Here is a 21908-nt window from a genome sequence, read left to right as displayed (position 1 = left end):
GTAGCTAGTTTTGTTGATTTTTCTGTATCAGCTTCAGAATAAAATCTGAAAACCTGGAACGAATACCCTGTTTGATTGAAGTCATTACGAGTTTTGCCTTTGATTTAAGCAGGGGACAGGATTTTGCCCCTGGCAAGCACACTGGTGAAGCAAAGGTTTCTATAGTCCACCAGGGACCGGAAGCTGAAGAACAACTACAGAGCTCTCGTTGAGTGTCCTGACAGCAAGTGTTATAGCCCTGCATATGCCTGCCAAACCTACACTAATCTACTGCACCTTGCTGTGCAGCTTGTTGAGTTCCGTTGGGTGTTGCATGAGCTGGAGATCAGTAGGCAAAGAAAGCACTGGAGTGGTAGAGCACAGCAGCTGCAAGGAGAAACAGTCAGTCTGTAGTGGACGGAACATCAGCTCTGAGTTAACAAAACAGTATTTCTGTCAAAAGGAGGAGAAAGAGGAGATGACAGATAAGCAGGTATTAGTATGTATCCTTGATGACACATTTGAAAAACAATGTATTTAGGCAGGAGATAACTCTTTGCAGTATGTATTGCAGCTATTTAGGTAGGCGTGTATGTTTTTTAGCTACAACAAATTCTAGTTCTTACAACAAGGGCTATGCTATAGTGTGATTAAATCTTATTAAAATCAAAAAGCCTTCAGACTGGACACTTCCTGATAGTAATAATCCAAATTTGATGTACACAATACGCATATGTATTTTATTCATATTGCATTTTACAAACTTTAGCTAATTTTTCTTTTTCACAGTCTGCTGTTAAGGTAGATGACATCAATTTTCTCACACAACCAGCTGGGATAAACTTGTCCCCAGAAAACTGAAAGACTTGTGCAAGGTCACACAGTAAAACTTAACAGCAAAACAATAGCAGTTATGGGGTTACTGTTTCTACTATCGGATTCTGAAAACAAGACCATTGTGGCATCTGTGCCTGCAATTTTCCTCCACTCTGAGTAATAAAGGATGCAACACTGAAAATGCCAGTCAGGTAGGCCTTTCTAAGAACAGGAGGCTTCTACTGAAATTTGGAGTTTGATTTTGATTAAGGCTTATTGAGTTTCCTAGATGGATGTAGTTTTCATATGGGCCTTTAGACTTGGCTCGCATCTATCCTGAAATGCAACTCAGGCTGGTAGTCTCAAATAAAGCCAAGATGAGTGTTTAATGATTTTACTCGTGTCAGCTTTCTTTATTTAATTAGTTTTGCTGTGTAGTGCAATAATAGGGCTCATAATGAACATCATCTTAATGATTTCCCTGAATGCTTTGAGAGCATGCTATAATGAACAGAGATTTAGCCATGTTATACATATTACATTATGAAATTTGAGAGAGGAAGATTATTTCAGTAACCTTTTAGGCAGGAAATTGAAATCTGAGAAATTGGGCACTTAAAAAAGAACACAGGGGAAGGCAGCTGATATATAAGTGAGCAGCTGAAAGGTATCCGTGCCAGAAGGATTTGGAGAACTGACGAAAGAAAGTAAGCTCCAGCAATCATTCAGACCTGCATAGAAATGTTCTTGACTTGGACAGGGAGTTTGTCTGTACTGGAGCTCAGTGGTTCCAGCCTCTTCTCGTTCCTAAACCTCTGATGCAACAGCTTCATTTTCTGCTCTCTGCACATGTGGAAAATTAATCCCCGTGCAAATGCCACTGTAGTATTGTGAGTACAAAAATAGCAGTACTATTCTGTACACTTCTAATCCACTGCCACAGAGAGGCCATTGTAAACACCTGTTTCCTTATATGGGCTACAGAGTTCCTTGCCCTTTATTTTCATAAAAATGCATTGTCTTTTAATGCCCTTTTCATTTTATGTGACATATCTGAATATCACCAGAATGATATTGAAATGTATAGGCACAACTTACAGCCTCTTGAAGTAAATGGTAGATATGGATATGTTCTAATTAATTTGAAATAAAGATAATTTCAAAAGACTTAATCCTGTAAAGCCTCCCTGTGAAGGGCATTTAAAACCAGAAACAGGAAAAGAATTTTTCACGTTTCTCTTGTAAGATTGGACATGACAGCTGCACATTCCGAACATAAAACTGCAATGAAACTTCTAAAATATTAATCAAAGAAAATTGTACAGCTCAGCATTCTGTAAACATTACATCTGAAGACTTTGCTGACTGAAAAACATCACTCTTGACATTTTAGTGCTGCTTGAATAGATGTTAATTAGAACTGACCTAACGCAGCACAATTATTCCTTTCTCCTCTGTTTGCAAACCGTCTGCAAGCCGGCTCTGCAATTACTATTAATTTTTGTCCGTCCGTGTCCCCCCCCCCCCACACACACAGTTTCAACTATTCTGCAGCTGCTTCACATAGCCTGTGGTGCGAATGCATCAAGAATTCACCTGAAAGTTGCTTTCACAGTGAACAAAGCCGGGGTGTTGGCTTCACTGACTGACCACACTATCCTCCTCTGCAGTGGTTTCCACTGGTCTTCCCTGAGTGTCCTAACAAAAACCCACAGAAATGTCAGCAAAGAAAGTGGTGACTTAGTTTTGACATATTTTCATAAAGTAGATGGTACTAGAATATAAGTAATACGCAAAGTATTTACTTATTTTGAAGCCAATTGTTTTATCTCTATCTCATCATGGAAATGTAACGCTCTTACTTTATGAAGCTATTCTACTAAAATGCATTTTCTGTGCAGAAGTGAACGGAGCATTTCTTGGGCTCTGGAGTCTGTCCTGTTCCTGTTTCTCTCATAGTTTGCTTTGTCTGGATGAAGAAAAGTTTTGTTCTTCAGACCAGGAGGAGCGCCAAAACCTGTTCTGTCAATTCCAGGGATTTGTTCCAGGCATTTCACTCCCCACTGGGAGACCTGACCGCTGCTGGAGCGGCCCATTTCTTCAAGCCATTTTTCACCAAGCTCATAATTGCTGGATCCCACTGCCAGTTAGTCACAGTACGGAAGGCACACCTCTCCTCCCGCCTCCGGGCCGGCCCGCACCGCGCCAAACTGCGCCGGGCCACACCGAACCGCACCTCCCTTCACTGCGCCGGGTCGCACCGCAACTCCCGCCGCCGGGCCGCGCCGCGCCGCACCGCACCACACCGCACCTCCCGCCGCCGGGCCGCACCTTGCTTAGGCTTCACCTCGCCGTACCCTGGCTTCACCTCGCCGCTCTGGGCCGTGCCGTACTAAGGCCTCACCTTACCTCACCGCGCCGGGCCGCGCCACAACTCCCGCCGCCGGGCCGCGCTGCGCCTCACCTCGCCTCACCTCGCCTCGCCGCGTCTCCTGCCGCCGGGCCGGGCCGCGCCGGGCCTTGCCTCCCGCCGCTTCGCCTCGCGTGGCCTCCCGCCGCCGGGCCTCACTGCACGGCGCCTCTCCTTTATGCTCGTTGCTCCGCGTCACCTCGCCTCGCTGTCCTTTAGCTGCCGTTGAAAGCCATTTCCCGCCTTCCCTCCGTGCAGGCGCCAGCTGAGAGCGCAGGACGGCGGCGCAACACCGGCATTTCCCCAGCGGCAGCGGGAGCCGCGGCGGCGGAGACAGGGCTTCCCGGGCCGATGCACTGTCTTGGCCTGTTTCAGGCTGTCCCGTGATTTTTACCTACAATGAGCGACGTGCAGTTTGGATTGTGCTGGACGTCCAGGCCCCTCAGTAACAGCAGGCTGAAGCCAAGCCCTTCGGAAGGCCTAATGTGCATGGAGCAGCTAAGTCACCGCCATGGCAAGTCCCCCGGGGGTGCCATCCTCCACAGTACCCCAGCCCTCCCTCAGCCAGCACTGGCTCACTAGACAGCATTGCTGTTGGCCTTAGCTGCTCTGTGGGGACAAACCCAGTGAGGACAGAGGAGCGTGCAGAAACCAAGCCACAAGGCCCATACCGGTATGTTCAGGGGCCCGGAGGGGAGAAGCTTTATTAAGGGAGCTAAGAAAGACGGGGACAGACTTTTTAGCGGGGCTCATATCAATAGGATGCGGGGGTAATGGTTTTAAACTGAAAGAGGCCATATTTAGATTAGATGTTAGGAGGAAACCCTTCTTCATGGTGAGATGGCGAGGCGCTGGCCCAGGCTGCCCGGAGCAGCTGTGGGTGCCCCATCCCTGGCAGGGCTCAAGGCCAGGCTGGACGGGGCTGGGAGCAGCCTGGGCTGGGGGGAGGGGGCCCTGCCCGTGGTGGGGGGTGGGACTGGGTGGTCTTGGAGGTCCCTGCCAACCCAAACCATGCCGTGATTCTGTGATTTTTACAGCCTTGATCATAAGGGTTTATTTCATAAATCTCATTACTTTTACAAAAAAGGACAATATTATTACTAGTTTTATTATCACTCCAGTGAAAACTGAAGTGCTTGTACCCAGATCATGTGACACAGTAGTTGAAAAGTGAAAATCAAACTCCTGCCTGTGGAGATGACTTGATCAATGCACACAAGGCCTACAGTCCCAGGAGGCGGCTGCCTGCCAGCCAGTCTCAGCTGCAGCTGGCGGGTGCTCACAGCCCTGGGGAGCCAACCTGAGCTGCCTTCAGAGCAGCAGCTGCAGACAAGGTTTGCTGAGGGCAGCAATGGCATCCTTCCAGTATCTTCCATCTCCCTGGCACATGAGGCAACGCTGAAGCTGCCACGTGGGAGGGGAGGTGGCCGAAGGGTGGGTGGTGCAAGGGGGAGGCACAGCATTCATGAAGGCAGAGCCTTCAGATGCAGGAAGGGCTCCACCACCATGCGGCTGGCACAGGAGGCATGGAACAGAGTGTCATGCAGTGCTGCATGCATGTGTGTATGAGGGGAAGGAGGAAAAGGCTGAGCCTTGGATGCCTTAGGACTGAGTTTAGCAAAATCTGCTGCAGAGGCTGAGTAAATGGTGCAGGAGTGCAAATACTTGCACAAGTGCTGCGCTGCTGTGGCAGCAGTGAGAGTCGCTGAGACACCCCGTGTCAGAGCCAGAAGACCCGGCTGGTCCAGCTGCAGACCTTTCTTTCAAAGCAGCTTCTAAAAGAACAGGCTATGAAGAAACAGGCTGATCAATGTTATTTGACAATCAAAGGTAAAAAAATCTGAGTAACACTTTCCTGCATGAACAGATCAGAAAATGTTCAGAAAGCTCCACTGCTATAAAAAAACATAATGTGTCCATTGCCGAGTTCCTGACGTAGTCCAGGCTGCCAAGGGGGATACATGCTGAAGCAAATGTGTCCTGGCAGGCCTTATGACCCCAGTACTCTCTGGCAGGTGGGAGAGATGGCCAAAACACTTGTCTTTGGCTGCACAGCTTTGGATGCATTGTAGACATTTAAAAGAAAAACAAACAGCGCTCAGCTAATAAAAGCGGTGGGAGATAAGATACCCATCCTGAGTGCTGCATTTCCAGGTTTTTCAGTTGCTTGGCAACTAGATGTGGAGGATCAGTCACCAAGCTAGTGCCTTTTTGCAAATATTTTGTTGAATATCACAGGGCATATTGTCAAAGCAGTTCAAAGTCTTCTGAAATACATCCTTGGTTTTATGTGTAAATCAGTGCAGATAAATGGATGAGCTCATGCTGTGTCAGGAGCTATCACAGGAGTGCAAGTTTGTTTACAATGGGATGCAGCATGTTGAAGATTTTCTGTATGTATATTATATTTACATATCTTCTTGACTAAAATCCTTAACTGAGAAAACTAAGAATAGCTGCCAAGGTCAATCAACACACTTTAAGTATATGCATATATATAAAAAAATGTAGTATGTATGTATATATTTGTACACATATATATACACCAAATAAATAAATTAAAAAAAACAACCAACAATAAAAGGAGGAAGAGAGAGACATACAGAAACCAGCGTGAATCCCGTAATTGGCTAGGGCAATACGTGTAAATGAATTCCATTTGATAGAAGACGTGGGGAAATAGTTATGAAAAGGGTAGACAATAGATGAGCTGATCTGTGCTAACCAGGTCACTGAGGAAATTCAGAGACTTCCTTAGCATAATAACAGGTAGAAATATTACCAAAGTGCAACAAGCCAGTACTCTCTGATACAACACAGTTTATGCCCATCCTAAGTGAAATACCCGGATGCTCCAAAGCCATCTGCATACATTTTAGTTACAAATTGAGATCACCTCTGGCTTCTCCAAACTGGGGACCCACAGCACTCCTTGAGGATCCTGAAAGTATGCTTGGGGTTCAGCTTCTTAAATTCCTTTTTCTCTACCAAATTGGTAGCAAGCTGCCAAATTATCTGTTTCCCACCAGTTTTAGCTATTCAACAGATGAAAGCAAATGTTTCCATTGAAGAAGACAGTAGCTTTTTAAGTAAGCTGATTAGGTACCTTTATGATTTTTTTTTACAGTTGACAGCACAGACTGCTTTGCTCTGTGTCATTGTTGCATGACATTCCATTTGGCACAGGGTTTATTTTTAGCCAGAGACTATCAAAACTATTTTTCAGTAGGACTGTCACTGCTCTTGAACAAGGAATCATATTACTGCAAGAACTTTGCTGAAACAAAGAAGATACATTGGATAAATGGGAAATTATAAATCTAGACCAACCCAGACTTGCACTGGTAATTAATGTTGCTTTTTAAATGCAATATACCATACATCCATCTACAAGAAGCAAAAGATATTTCAGGAAATAACTCATTGCTAATTTAATCTTGAGTTTAAGGATAAGGTATTGTATTGTTCTTGGTTTACAAAAAGAATAGCTTAACCCACATTGCATGTAAAGTCTGTAAAAGAAGACAAAAAGCTAGTAAACTAAATTTCTGTGTGCAATCATGTAAGATCATATTAACTATGTTGATTTAACTCATACTTAATTAGAAAAACCTTTAAACTTCCAACCTTTTTATGTTGTGTGTCTGTCATTGAATCATAGAATTGTTTCGGTTGAAAAAGACCTTTAAGATCATCAAGTACAACTGTTAATCTTTCTCTTGTTCAGGTTACAAATATTTCTGATAAGGATGCATATGTACTAGTTGTCTATGAGATCGGTTTATCTGTGTCTATATTGGTTGCAGCAAGAATGGTTTAATAGCTGTAATTTTTTAAACTTTCATACTTTAGTAGAAAAAATAGTGCAACGGTATACAATTGGATGTTTATAAGTCAACTGCTTTTGTTACTGGGACTTTATGATTTCAGTTCCTGATTTTTATGTGCTTTGAAGTGTTTTATGAATCAGGGTTTTTTTCTTGTTAGATGAATGGAAGAAGAAAGTTAGTGAATCATATGCTATAATCATAGAACGATTAGAAGATGACCTGCAAATCAAAGAAAAGGAGCTGGCAGAACTGAAGCATGTTTTTAGGTAAAATATTTTGGAAACCTCTTTATTAATTGCTTTCAAATGAGTATTTGCTATTAAACAATATTTTCAGTTACAGGTGTTTTCTTGAGGAAGGTGTTTCTCACATATGGAACGCATGTACTTTAGTGTCTATTTTTGGGAATATGTTGTTACAATTCAGGGCCAGTCACACAACACAGTACCAAAATTAGTGGCTGTTAATTACTAATGCCTGTTTTTTACAAAAAACAACTATATACTTTTGTAAATTAATTAGCTTTAATGGGATTTCTAATTTTAATGGGATGTGTACTTTTCAGTTTTGCTAATGTGTTTCTTCAGACAGGAATATTGCTGAAGTAACAGATCTTAAACAAACACAAAAGCACTTTTGAAAGTGGATGTCAAATTCATGATTGTAATCACTTTCTCAGGACAGCACATGCTAACAAATAGTTCACCCAACCAAGTAACATACTTACATGTTCACTATTTGAAAAGCTGAAATACAGAAAACACCCCACTCGTGAGTAAGTTAAGAAAACGATCAGGTAAATAATTTCAGACATCAAAACCACTTGAAAAAATAGGGTATTTAAGCAGAAATAAATCACAAGCTCAAAAAAGCTAAAATGATCATATGGATTATTCATCATGCTCACTTTTAGCTAGCATAATTGTCACTATTTGAGCTTGTTAAGTGGAAGATGACATTCAGCTTTCACTGCAATATGCTGACTACTTTGGCTGTGATCCAGTACAGTACTTCAGTACTTGCCTCATTTTAAGCCTGTTTAGTAGTATAACTAATTATCTTAACAAACTGGAGCCAGAGTACTCTTTATTTGAGATAAGCAAGACAGCTGAATATATGGTCAAAGTGCTGAATTCCTACATTAGGCATAAGAATAAAGAAAAATTAACTTCAAGGTTAGCAGACCTTTGGCAGTTCAGCTTATCAGTCTTACTGGCCCATGTAAGTCTCCCTAAGATGTAAGCCAAACTCCTCTTCTTGGCTACAGAGCACTGCTCTTTTCTACAGAAGGAGTGGGAATTAACAGTACTGGTTACGTGGCGTTGGAAAGGCTTTTTCTTTTAGTCAGCTTTGAGGAATCAGCCAGTGATTTCATTTCCAGAAGCTGCAGAGGCTTGGGTAATTAAGTCAGTAGGTTTTGTGAGTATCTAGAATCCAAAGCTGGCCTGTGCAAAAAATCGGTTTTGACTGTACGAAAAACTTTTCCTACCACAGCAATGGTTATTTTTGGAAAACTTCTCATCTCTGAAGTAGCAGAGGAATTAATAATATTTTTCCCATTGTTAAAACAAATCCATTTATTTTAAAAAATCCAGAACTGTGAAACCGATGGTTTTTGGAAGTTAAGACAAAGAAGGTAATTTGCCTGATGGAAGTGAAATAAGTGACTGTTCAAGTCCCAGCTCTCAAAGGTGTGGAACACAAACAGGACAAAAGTGACGAACTAGCAGAGGAAAGAGCTGTCAGCATCCCCATTTATACTTAGGGAACACATGCACAGGGCAATGGGTGATTGTCCAGTGCCATAGAAAACCAAGAGTTGCAACAGTGAAAAGTAAATTTTTAAAGAGCATGGCACCTGTCACTTTCTGGATAAAAGTTGACCCTATTCTATTCCTATATCTCAGAGCTGCTAGTGCAATGGTTTACTAAAAAGACCACACTAAAAATAAGAAGTCAGAATTTTGTTTCCCTAGAAGATGCAAGTCTTAAGAAAGGAATTAGGAAGACACCTAGGTAAAACTGAGCCTGGAGTAAGGTCGTTTGAGCTAGTTTTTCTTATCAGTATAGGCTTTTTAATTGCAGCTTTTAATATATAAAAAATTCCTTGCAATATTTTCCTACAAAAACATTAACATTTCACCCGTTTATAAGAACTGAAATCATATTGAAATTGCATATCATTAAGAAAACCAACTGAAATTTTCAATTATTATTTTTCAAACTGGGGGAAGAGGAAAATTTAAGTATATGGCTAAAACAGTAAAACCTGGATTTTTAACCACACATTACATACTAGGAATGTGAATTTTTAATGTAGTTCTAAAGATGGAAATCGAAGCAGGAGACATAATTTTACAGCATGATAATATTCTGTGGTTTTGAGACTTGCAGAAAACGTCCTTCAAACAAAACAATCTACTCCCCCATGCAGTCACCACAGTGCATTGATATGTATGGTTGCACACCCATGCATACCCAGCACATTATAGCAAAGACAAGTTAACTGAAAGAACTTGTTTCCCAGAACCTGGAATTTATTTTTCCCTCAATTGCCCCTGAAGGAAAACCTAAAGAATAGATGAGCCTTATATCACTCTCATTAATCACATGATGTCAGAGAAGATTTGCACAAAGATAAAATATATTTGAAGAATGACATTTTATTTTTACTGAGCAAAACATTTTTCACATTACTGAAGTGGAAGTGGTAGATGAAGAGCTGTCACCAAAGGTAAATGTGACTATAATGTGAGAAAAAAAAGTTCCGTACAAAGGTGGTTTACATATGCAACATAAAAAAATGAGCTTTGTTAACATGTGGTACTCTTCTAAGGAATGCATGTGAAAATCTAGACTGGCATAAGATTAATCTCTTTGAAGCACACAGTTTTGGCAAAATAAGTCCAATTTTGGCATTTATAAATAAATGCTATGCTCCATTTTTATCAGGCCTGTATCCATTTCAAATCATGGACTGTTTCTGAAGATTATAAAACACTCAGTATTGACAACGGGCAGTCAAGAGTTTCCATCAGAGTGATCTTTCTGATAGAAAAAGTATTTCCCAAAAAGCCAGTTTTCATGAGAAACAAAATTGTCAAAATTTCTCACAAGGAAAATGATTAATTTTTATGTGTTTAATATTTAATTACAATTTCATTTAATTTTAGTTTGAATTGCTAAATTATTTACCTACCAGCACAATACTTTATACGTCCATAATTCACACCACCATATTTTTCTGTGGACGGATGTTCCTGGAGGCGCACTCCTCCCACTGCAATGAGGTGCTCCTTGTTCTGCCTGGTCCCTAGGCAATTGTAGGGGCTGTGGCACTGGCTGCCTCGACCCAGAGATCCAGTCTGGGAGCCTGCCCTCTAAAGAACACACTGAGAGCCCAGACTACAGCTTCCGTGGGTTATAATGTGTGCTTTTGCAATGTAATAGCTCTCAAACCACTCCACTAAACTGGAAAAGTCACTTTCAAATTCTGAAAGTCAAAATTGTTTCTTTCAAAATCAAACCCAGAAAAATGCAGTGGTGTAACATTTCCAAATTAGTTTTGTCACAGTTCATGAAAAAGAGGATGAAAACATGTGTTTTATTCCTGGTTTAGGGTGATAACACACATTGAGCAAGCAGAATTTCTTTTATAACAGACTTAAAGAGAACAGAAGTAAAGACAAGTCGCTGGCTTTGTCTGCATTTTAAATTCTATACAAAGAAGATATTATTGAAATATTTATGGAAATATTGAAATTATTGAGCTTTTTTTTTTTGACAGAAAAGGCCTTGCTTAAAAGCAGTCTTCTTGCTAAGGGGAACTTTGCATAGGTTTATATTTTACAAGGAGAGAGAAGTATTAAAACTTTATTTTTAATTGTTAATTAAATACATTTAACAGTGGTACTCACTCAAGATGAATTTATAGACACACAAATCCAAGAGTTCTGCTAAACTGTGGTCATTGGTATACTGCTACTGAATGGAAAAAAAACCCAAACTTGTATTGACAGACCAAAATCAGCATTCTCCACAAAACCATTAATTGCTACATGTATTTAGTTTTCAACAAATGTAATTAGAATGTTTAACAGAGCAACAAGAAGTCAATCTGTGCTAAAGGAAGATCATGAGACTCAATGACAAAAGCTAAAATGTCCCAGTATGGTAATCATTTAACAATCTGTCAGTAAAAATTGAATGATTGTTTTCTTCAACTTTTCAGAGGCTCTCTTCACTGTTTAAAAACGAAGTGTGACAGTTCAGGCACTCACGAGTTTTTCCAGTACAGCTATAATGCATATTGAGATAGGACTTAAATTTTTGTCTGAGCTTTGGTTACCTTCCTTCCATGTATGTGCTTCCATAGTGTTTTCATATAAGTGTTTCCACGTATTGATTGTATAGTGTTGCTATGATCTCATTTCAGGGGCATAAACTTACTTTCTGAAAGGCTTTTTCTGGTTATTCATTTCACTTAGCTTGTTTGCCTCCAATTCTGGGCATGTCCTCATCATTTTAGAATGAATACACGGATTTTAAAAATGTTTCTTAGTTGTTATTGCATCAATGAAGAAAGTGGTTTTGTATGGATTATTTCTATTTCTGAAGACTCTTTCCTCTTTTGTTTTCTTAATTTAGCTGAATTTAGAATATATACTGTGACCGAGTAACAGAATTGTTCAGAAAACAATGAATCTGGACTACTCACTTGATATCAGTAAAGTATTTCTAGATCTGCAGAGTGTGAACTGTGTATAAATTTAGCCCTGTGTCTCAAAAAATTCACATTGAGATTTCTCTTTTAATTTTTTTCAAAATGAAAGAAACTGTGCTGAAGAATAAGAACAGTAATCATCTGTAAAATTTCTTTTCTCAGCTCTGATGAAGCCTTCTGCAAAGTCAATTTAAATTACCGCACAGAAAATGGACTCTCTCTTCTGCATTTATGTTGCATATGTGGGGGTATGTATTTGAAATATGATGTTCTTTAAACCTGTTATTTACATGGCTACTGATTTGTTCTGTCTGATCACTGTCAGGAAGATTATACCTTCAGTGAGTTTCTTTTTGTGTTGCTCTTGTTGACAGCCAGATAAGCATCTATAAGCATTATTCTATTGCTAAGGGGGTTGAATCGAGTTATGCTGAACCCCAGTATAGCTGATTCCTCAGTCAAAGGAAAGTTTTGGTTGATAATGTAGCATGTTTTACTACAGGTGTTTAATTAAAAATTACTTGCTATATGCATTAGTTAATTAGTCTATATTCATCATAGATTACTTCTCCTCATTTCTTTATTCTGTGCATGGTATAGATTTCAGGATAGGGACCTAGTTTTAGCAGTACTTTACCATACATACGTCTATTTTTTAAGTATAATGAAAATACCCTTAGTTTATTTCATGGTGATTAAAAGAATAACTCAAATGCTTTAGTGAAAAATATCAGTTGATAGGATTTTTGCAGACAGTAAATCAGAGTATGCAAGAAAAGAGTGCAAGATACCTTCTAGGATGTTCATAAAAACACACTAATGGTGGAATTTTCCACTCCAATCCACGTTGCTGCTCTGTTAGCCACATAGTGAGTCATTAGTTCATGGACACACTTTGCTCTTGTTATCCAATTTTCAGCAGAAATTGACAGAAAGAGGCAAAGAGAATATGATCCTAAGACTATAGCCTTAGCAAAGCACTTACTAATAACATACATAAATGATTTGCTCAGTCTTAGATGCTATCATGGAGGACCTGATCCTGCACTTCTGAAAACAAGTGGATTGTTACTCTTCATTTCAGAGGGTGCAAGATCATATCCAAAAATGTCATCAGTACCTGGTAACATTAGAGGCATTGGTGGGATTGCTGAGAGGAAGTTTAGAGATGTTAATTAATTAGGTACGGTATGTGAACACTTGAAGGAGGAAAAGAAGCTATTAGATCCAACATTGTCCTTGATTACTGTCACAAGTATTCAAAAGGCAGATACATTTTTTGAGATCATCACTGTGCATCAGAAAGGTAAGGGTAAAGGTCTTTACCGATGCTGACATTCATTAGCATCCACCAAAATTACTGTCCCTGTAATAATGTGGTGTAGAGAGGTAGAGCAGTGCTTCAGTTCTGAAAGGGCAAAGGAGTTACATGTCTGAGAAACCAGAGACTCTGGAAGCATCTGCTGGTTCATGGAGTTCTTTGCAGCATGGTCTGGACGTTAAAGAGGAGTTTGCTTCTTTAGAAGTTCATCTACGCTTAACAAATCTGTATTAAAGCTTGAACAAACAATAAGCCAGTACATGGCCAGATCTGCAACTGTCCCAGTGGATAAGGAGATGGTGTCCAGTTCCATTTTGAGGTTTCACAAGATATGTTTTATGACTTGCCTCAGGTCAGCAGATGAGCTATCTATTTCTCTTTGTTTTCAAACTCGCACAGAAATTTCTTACTTCATCTACATTCTTTTCTGGCTTTGTTTTCCAATTGTTTTTCTGAAGGTAACAAATCACATATTAGAACTCTTATGCTAAAAGGACTGCGTCCATCCAGATTAACAAGAAATGGATTTACAGCTCTGCACTTGGCAGCTTATAAGGTAAATTATTTTGAATAGAACTGATGAAAAGAATTCACAACTAAGCAGCTTATTTGTCTGAGCTATCTAGTTGAACTCTCACATTGCTACTTCTGGTGAAAATATAAATTTCACATTTATGGGGCATAGGAAAATGATCTATGAAGAGCCTATGCACAGGAAATGAGCATGTGCTTTTGTGATGTCATCCACGAGGACATGATACTGCTTTGGAAATACTGACTAAACCATGCAATGCAACTCAGGATAGAGGAGTGTTATTTTTATTATTATTGCTATTAATAGAAACAATTTCAAAGGAATTTATTTTACAGTTTCTGTCTTTTTAGCTTTTTTTTTTGTTGCTCCTCCTTAAGTTCCACATTCAGCTTCAATATTAATTTCCTTCACTATTGTATCTGTCTTTTAAGACTCAACAATAACTGTAGCAAGGAATAAAATGGACAAAGCATTTTCCTAAAGAATTTTTATGATTCTTATTTTGAGATGGAGCATATTAGAAACTTAATCCATATATAGACCAGCCCCAAAAGCACGTAGCTTTTTAGGGGGAACTCAGATCAAATTTAGGAGTTTGTATTCTAGACTGCAACGTTCAACCCTTACATGTCCCATGGGTGCTACAAGGTCATAACAGCTTCTTTCTTCTGCAAAACTATCATGGCAGATACCATTCTGATTTGCTGTATGTTCAAAGCTGATAGAAGGTTTGCCACTCTTGATTGTAGGCAGTATTCTTCACTCTGTTGCAAGAGGACACATATGTGGTAGATGATCTTTAATCCAAATACCCAATTCCAAATGCAGCAGGAATCACTACAGTCACAGTCATTCCTCTCCAAAACCTCACCCGTGGAGGAGAGGATGATTTGCCTTCTATTAGGAAATAATCTGATGATTAGAATATTTGTCCAGGGACCAGAAAACCAACTCTGGTCTTGAGAGAATTCAAACCCATATTGCCAACCAGCAAGCTGTGGCTGTCCTGGAGTGAGCATGCAATCAGTTTTCCTGTGGAGATGAGCAAGGGGCTTGTTAGAACAGGGAGAGAGAAGGGAAAGCCCAGCACAGGTTGAGTAATGACAGTATTTCCTGGGACATGGGGCATACAGCCTCGAGTTTTGTTTGTGTAAGGAAGACACTGAAGCCCCAACATACCAATGTTGTAATTGTTGCAGAGGGGAGTAAGAGTGGAAAGATAGAAGAGATCCAAGCAGATCCAAGCAGCAGCTTTTGCAATTTGTCTGAAGGTGGGAAGAAAGACACCGCCCTGTTACCAGTGTTTGCTGTAGACAAGCTAAGCCACTTTCCTGCTCCAAATGCATCCCGTCAGTGGAACTCTGAACTTGCCCTGGGTGTGTTTAGAGAGGTGGTCATGAAACAGGCTGAAGACTCAATCATGGAGTCAGATACCTAAAAGTTATGCTGTGGATGCCTTCTGCTCTGCAGTTCCATGGCTTAGCTCTTTATATTTGCACCATGAGCTACCTTCCTCTCCTGGTTACTATAATATGAGCACTTGCTGTATCTTGCGTTATGTCTTGGAACTCTTATGTTAGTTTAATTTTACAACCACTGGTACCAATTAGCTATGCAAGCTATAAAATGATAACAATAATAAAATCTTATACATCATGGGATGGAGTAGTGGTTTACAGCAATCATAAAAGAAACTTTCCCCCATGTGCAATGTTGCATAATTAGCCAATTGCCTAAAGAATTCCTCTGCCTTTAATGTCAGCCTCAGTGAATGGTTTCCAATTAATAATTTAGCTGAAGAAAAACATTCCTTTGTTTAAAAGGACTTTTATAACAGATTTCTAGGATGTTTTCATTACTTGGGAATAGTTTTGATTTTGCTATCAAATCTTGTTTTGTCTGTTTTCCCTGCACTATAAAGTTGATAAATTTCTTGCATCCACTTAGGCACAAAACTGTATCAGCAACTTATTTAATCACTTAAGTCATGTGATACAATGTCTTCTTCAGGTTGCACAAAGCCAAGCAAACTAGTGTACATTTTGGGATGTAAAGTAAAATGCAATATAGCATTTCTCCCATAAGTGACATTTTGAGACTTAAAGATTTACCATAAATTACCCAATGACAGCTTTTGTTGTATTATAGTTCTTTTCTAAGTAAAATATAAAGGAGCCTACAGATACCTCTGAAACAATACAGCAATGTATATTGAGATAGAGCAACTTCTTGTGAAAATCCTTAACTATTTCTTATCTGTAATATGAATTTTTTGTAGCATTTCATAAGAGGTAAATAGAACTAGGAAAACTGGACTGAGTCACTAATTTGAGCAGAACATTTAAAAATAATACAAACTCAGCCTGTCTTCCCAGGCTGCTTAATATTCAATCCATTATTTAACCAAGTAACATGTTTCAAGGTCTAAAACTATTTCATAGGAAAACTGATATACATTTTTACTGTACATTATTATCAAAAAGAAATTTCTAATGTTTTCTGAAAATAGGAAAACCATTTCAGTATGAACAAATGTTACGCATTTACAGATGTAATTTAACAGCTGGCATCGATTAATTCTTGCCCTTCTTTTAGTATCTACTTCGAAGGAGTAGAGAATAGTGAGGAAGTTTGGAGCTTTTACCATCTCTTCTGCACTTGAGTTATATGCATTGTAAAGCAGAATTTGTTAACATTCATATTGCCTGGGCATTACACGTCTTAATGTGTTTCTCAAGTTTATTTTTGTTACTACCATTTGATAAGTGTCCATTGCTGCTGTTATACCTGGAAGAAATAATAGCAAAAAATGTATGCATGACAGGAAAGAAGTGGAACAATACAAAAAATAAGCCCACAGTTCAGAACTTGGCATACGTGCTATATATTTATCCTAGGAACTCCTCAGGTGCCCTTCTATGTTAGATACTGTAATTTTTTGACATGTAAAACAGTTTGTGTGAGCACTTAATAATGGCTTGGACACCAAGAGATCTTTAAAGACTTCATAAAACCAGAACAGAGACTCTTTTTAAAAAGACAGAGGCTTTAGTATAGCAAAAGAGAGACTTCTGGTGCCTGGAACAAATCTTCCTTCCACTCCTTTCCTTGTGCTCTTGTGCTTCTGGGGTCATGACCTGTCCCTTTTTTTGAAATGCAGCAATGTAATAGCTGGGGAGGCCTGAATATATGCAGCTTGCTTTGTCTCTGTGCCTGCAATTGTTACAGCTGTGTCCCAGAAATATCATGTTCTAAACGCATGCTTTTTAGGACAACGCAGAACTGTTAACAGCACTGCTGCATGGTGGAGCGGACATTCAGCAAGTTGGGTATGGAGCCTTGACAGCCCTTCACATTGCCACAATTGCTGGTCATCATAAGGTATGGTTTGCCTTTTCTGTACAGAAAATTATAGAAGTGAGTGCTAGTATTAGCAGGTTATTTTAGTTTCGATTGATGCCATTTAAAAAAAACTCAGAACTGATAAGTACAGCTGAATTTTATTTAAGTTTTTGTACGTTTTGGGAAACTCACATCTGTGGTTATGTTGTTACATTTAACAGTCATAGTCATGCACAAAGGACATAGATTTATTTGTACATCTCTTCCCTTTACATAAATGTCTTCAAAGTCTTGGCAATAAACGGCACTCTTTTCTGAATATCAGAAGTGTTAATCAATAGATAGATGATGAAACACTCACTCATATGTGTCTAGATTTCTGAACCTGGATATGGAGCGAGGCTTCCAAATACCATCTTTCTGAGTGTGAACGAAGCACAATAAGAGTTTTATTCCCTCTTTTAGATGTCACAGGCTCCACCTCACAGCTCTGTGATTTTCACTTCAGAAAGGGACAGAGGTTCTCGGTTTAGAGCTATTTTATACTTCGGATTAGTGCAGAGAAAACTGTTGTCAGGGTAAGTCTTGTGTGAATCTCAAACATCCATATTGATAAGTCTCCTGTGAGTTGGAGACTTACCACTATGGGGAGCAGAGGAAGGAAGAGATGGATGAGATTCCCTAGATGCCTATAATCAGGCCCTTCCCTTTTTAGACATGCTGTCAATCATGAATCTGTTTTCTTATCATTCACCACCTCAGTTCAGTCATTTCACACATCATCTCATTTCTGTCACCCTGGCAACAGCTCACTCAATGTAATTTATTTATTTTTTTAATCTCTTAAAGTACTGGGTGTGCAAAATTACCTTCGTAATGAAGGATTTATGACTGTAAACGTACTCATGAATTCAGGTACTTTGCTTTTTATGTCCTTTGGGTCCATTAAGCAAACAAAGATTATGTCCTGTGCTTGAGTAAAAGTTTTAACTTATACAGGGTGCTGGACTAATTTATGGAGACAGAAACATCAGCATTCTTTAAAGAGAGATAATCAGCAAGAAATGCAAGAAAAAATAACTAAGTCCAAAGAAGGAAATATAGGTGATATTAATAATTGCTTTTATGCTGTGAATTTAGTTATGCATCTTACAAATTCCCTTCAAGTATCATAGTTTGGCTGGTTGATGAGAACAAAGCATGTGTGCAGTTCTTGATGGAAAAGAAGAACCTCTGTGTAGAACGTACATGGCAAGAAAGAATACGTGTCTTACGAACTCTCAAGTTACAGCAGTCACTGAGCTTACTGGTGTAAAGAAAGCCATCTTTATCAACTATTTACTATATGTATGCATATAGAAATAGTTACATAGTTATATATTGAAAGAGAGAAAAGACACCTTTTTTCAAACAGGTAGTTTTGTTGGGGAATTGATAACTAATTAGTATAAAATGTTCTATACTATCTCAAGAAATCTGCTAACATTTAAATACCTGGTCTGAGAAATTATGAGGCTAGCCACTGAAGTTCAGCTGAGGAAAGGCAATATTTCCTCATTCATGGAGTTTAGATTTTCTTTAACTTATTGTTTCTGTTTAGTCTGGAGAAATTACCAGATCTGTGGATCAGTAATAATATGCTATATTTTCTATTTTATTTAAGCTTGCAAAGATGCTGATAAATCCCTACTGGAACTTGCAGTCAGGATTTTAACTTCTTATTAAGTTAATTACCTATCTGAGTTACTCTGAAGCTTTTGAAAATTACACCGGTCACCCTTTGCAAATTTTTGTACTTAATACCTTTGAGTATTTCACCTTGTGCATTAACTGCACGTACGCATACATAGAGACAGTGCCTAACGTCACAGTAGTCATTGCAGGGCTCAAAATTCTTTGGAGTCTATGGACACTGATGCATATAATACTAGCAGTAAAGTACTCGCTGGGAGAAACAAGCATGCTTTGCAAATACAGCTCTGAACAGCTTGCGTAGCAGCACTTTTGAAAGTGCAAGTAAGAGCTGTATACCCTTAGTAAATTTTCTACTGTAGCTTGGCTGTAAAAGGCTGCCTACCTGTGGGAGTGAAGGAGGCAGAGATTTACTGGAGCAACAGTTTTAGCACTGCTTGGTGTAATGAGCGCATGGTATGTCCCGTGATGGGGAGAAGTTGTGTCAGTGAAAAAGCTCCCCCATTTTTAATGGCAATACACATTCTGCTGTTTCACCCTTTTAAGAGCTACATATGTAGCCTATATGTATGTGACTGTGTATATGTATATCTGTGTGTGTATACTTTGTCTGCTGGGGACCTCTCCCAGGGTTGTGGGCCGCTATGAGCAACCAAATTTAGCTTTACATGGCAGCCTCCAAAATGATTTAAATCCAGCAGGTGTGTTTGTGCTTGTTAAAGACAGGATGCATAAAGACACAGTTGGTGATGACCTTCTGTTACCTAGAGAGATTCTGTGTGTGGAGAAGGTTAAGCTGAAAGAAAGTTAAAACAATATACGGGTGGTCACACCAAGGAACTCAATTAAAAAAACCTTCAGTGTTTCAGTCAGCAACTCCAATGGTGATCAGGGGACAAGTCAATCTGTAGCATCTGTTTAAGCAGGTTAATAAGGAAGCATGCTGACAGGGCAAGCTAACCATTTATATTTTGAATGTCACCTCTCCAGGTGGAAGAACGAGGCTCCTTGGTGTGTCTGCCCACAAGCATGGGCACTGACAGTGAGCAGGGCTGGGGGCATTTGCACTGTAGCACTACACCTCCGAGCTCCCAGGGCATCGTGTCATTCTGTTCAAGGACACATACAACTCTTTTTATTAACTTAATGGAAATCCTTCTTTGTGTATCCCATTACTAAAAAACAGACAAGGAATCTCCACATCTAATTGCTCTGTGCAAGAAGTATAATGGAGTTATTAACCAGAGTCTTAAGTCTTTAATGATCTTTTTCACTTCTATAGGGTATGTATTTAAAGTTCCTTCTCTAGGAGACACAAAGTACTCTTATCTGCATTGGGGTTTCAAGTAATTTTTAAAAAGTCTGGGCCTTGTCCTGCAAATGTCAAAGGAAGGCCTACTATTTGTTTCATGTCTTTAGCTCCTACTGAGGATATTGAAAAATCAGGGTGCTCAGAATCTGACAAGGTTAGGACCATTAACTTGATAAGAAATAACTTATGTGAGTAGTTTTGAAAAGCCTCTTATTTCTTCCTTGGGAATGATCAGATCTTTATCAGAAGTATTCTCTATACATGGAGTGGGACTGTGTATAACTCATTCAGTTCATCTGCTGGTCTGGGGACTGAAGATGTATAGTCCAAGTGCAAGCTTTTTCTTTCCTTCTTTACACATCTTTGAAATTTTCAGTCAGCTTAGAAACTCCTCTACTACATTAAATAGCTTATTTTGTCCACAATTTCATTAATACTCATGGAATATGGAGTAATTTTTCAACCTTCCCTAAAAAATTTTAAGATTGAGAAAATAGATTTTTTTTTGTCATCATCTGTCACAGCAGTCTCCAAACTAGCCGGCTGCAACAAGGTCTTTTACCATCTCATACCATCATACTCTTCACACCAGTCCCTCTGCTGCCTTCTCCTCATCTTGTCTCTCCTCATCCAGGACATACTCTCTCTCTCTCTTGCTTCTCTCTTCCTTGGCTGCTCCCTCTTCATTGGCTGCCCAACCCCTTAACAGAACCAGCCACAGCTGCACCTTATCTACATCGGCCAACCCCCTGCCCCTGAGGCCAGCCCACAGCTGTATGTTATCAATATTAATTAACCCAGCTTCATTGCTCTACAATTGTCCTAATTCCAATAAGATAAATAATTATTTATACTATTAAATAAATAAAAAGCAGAGATATACACACCAATTTATGCAATATAGTCTTTTACTATAGAAGAGGACTGACAATATTTAAGAGAAAGAAAGAACTGGGGAGAAATAAATGCTTTGTTCCTCATTTCCCTGAAGAGTCAGTCTTTGGCTTTTGGTCTATCATCACAGTTGAAACCACTGGAGTGATCAGTTCTCTAAAATGAGGATACTGAAGGCTATCAGTGTCAATGGGCTGTTCCAACTCATTTGAGCCAGTGTGGTTTATAAGTGTGTCATGTGCTCTACAACTTAGTGCTGTATTTTACATCACAAAAACTATGCTGTTTGCTTATTTTTATCAGCGGAAATTGCAGGTTTTAATGGGAAGGATGAAAAATTAATAAAGAATTATAAAATAAGCTGATGACCGTTATTAGAAACATCACCAAATAAGTTTAATAAATCTCTCATTAGGTCTGCTATTTTGAAAACATTATATGTTTCCAGCCCAGAGAGGTCATTGCTAAATAAATAATGCGTGTGCCTCAGACACATATGTCTTGTCTAGTATTACCCCACTGGAAAACCATTGCCTATTTCACTTTGTAAATTAAAGTTGTTATTATGAGATTGCAACATCTACAGATGTGTGAACTGGACTGAGGGTTGCAGGCAGGATGAACCAGCGCTACTTAATTTTTGCAATCTGCAAACCTGAGAATCTGAAGTGTGAGTGTGTGTGTAGCAAGGACCTGTTGGAGAAAAGGGAGTTAGTCCCATCTTACAGAATTTCTACATTAATAAATCCCTTTTCCTTTACAAGTCATATGTTACATCAGCATGTTTGTTGCCTCCTGTCTTCACTGGAATTTTACTAGTAATAAGAGTATGTTCAAAGGACTCAAGAAGCCTTAAAAAATTAAATTTATGTGAGTCTATTTAAATGGTTCACAAAATCCCCATTTTCTTCTTTCATTCCATGCATTTTATGCTAGCCCTCATCTTCCCAGCCCTTTTGTTTTATCTGACACCAATTTTTCAGACCTTTTCAGAATCATTCTAGAATCAGGAATGCAGGAATTGTATTCACATGACATGAGTATACATAACTAC

The 21908-nt window shown here is 39.2% G+C and overlaps 1 protein-coding gene across 1 annotated transcript in view; it reads left to right on the top strand.

Annotated features, from left to right (window-relative positions):
* The window catches only part of LOC119155556 (serine/threonine-protein kinase TNNI3K), a 106851-nt gene that overhangs the window by 6663 nt on the left and 78280 nt on the right, over positions 1-21908 (top strand). Inside the window, exons 4-7 of the mRNA XM_037404372.1 lie at positions 7193-7301; positions 11921-12006; positions 13538-13635; positions 16885-16995. Coding sequence (XP_037260269.1) covers positions 7193-7301; positions 11921-12006; positions 13538-13635; positions 16885-16995 — 404 coding nt within the window. The remainder of the gene's footprint in view (positions 1-7192; positions 7302-11920; positions 12007-13537; positions 13636-16884; positions 16996-21908) is intronic.

This window comes from Falco rusticolus, chromosome 11, assembly GCF_015220075.1.
Source record: "Falco rusticolus isolate bFalRus1 chromosome 11, bFalRus1.pri, whole genome shotgun sequence".
Taxonomy (NCBI): Eukaryota; Metazoa; Chordata; class Aves; order Falconiformes; family Falconidae; genus Falco; species Falco rusticolus.
This window is presented reverse-complemented; position numbering and strand designations above follow the sequence as displayed.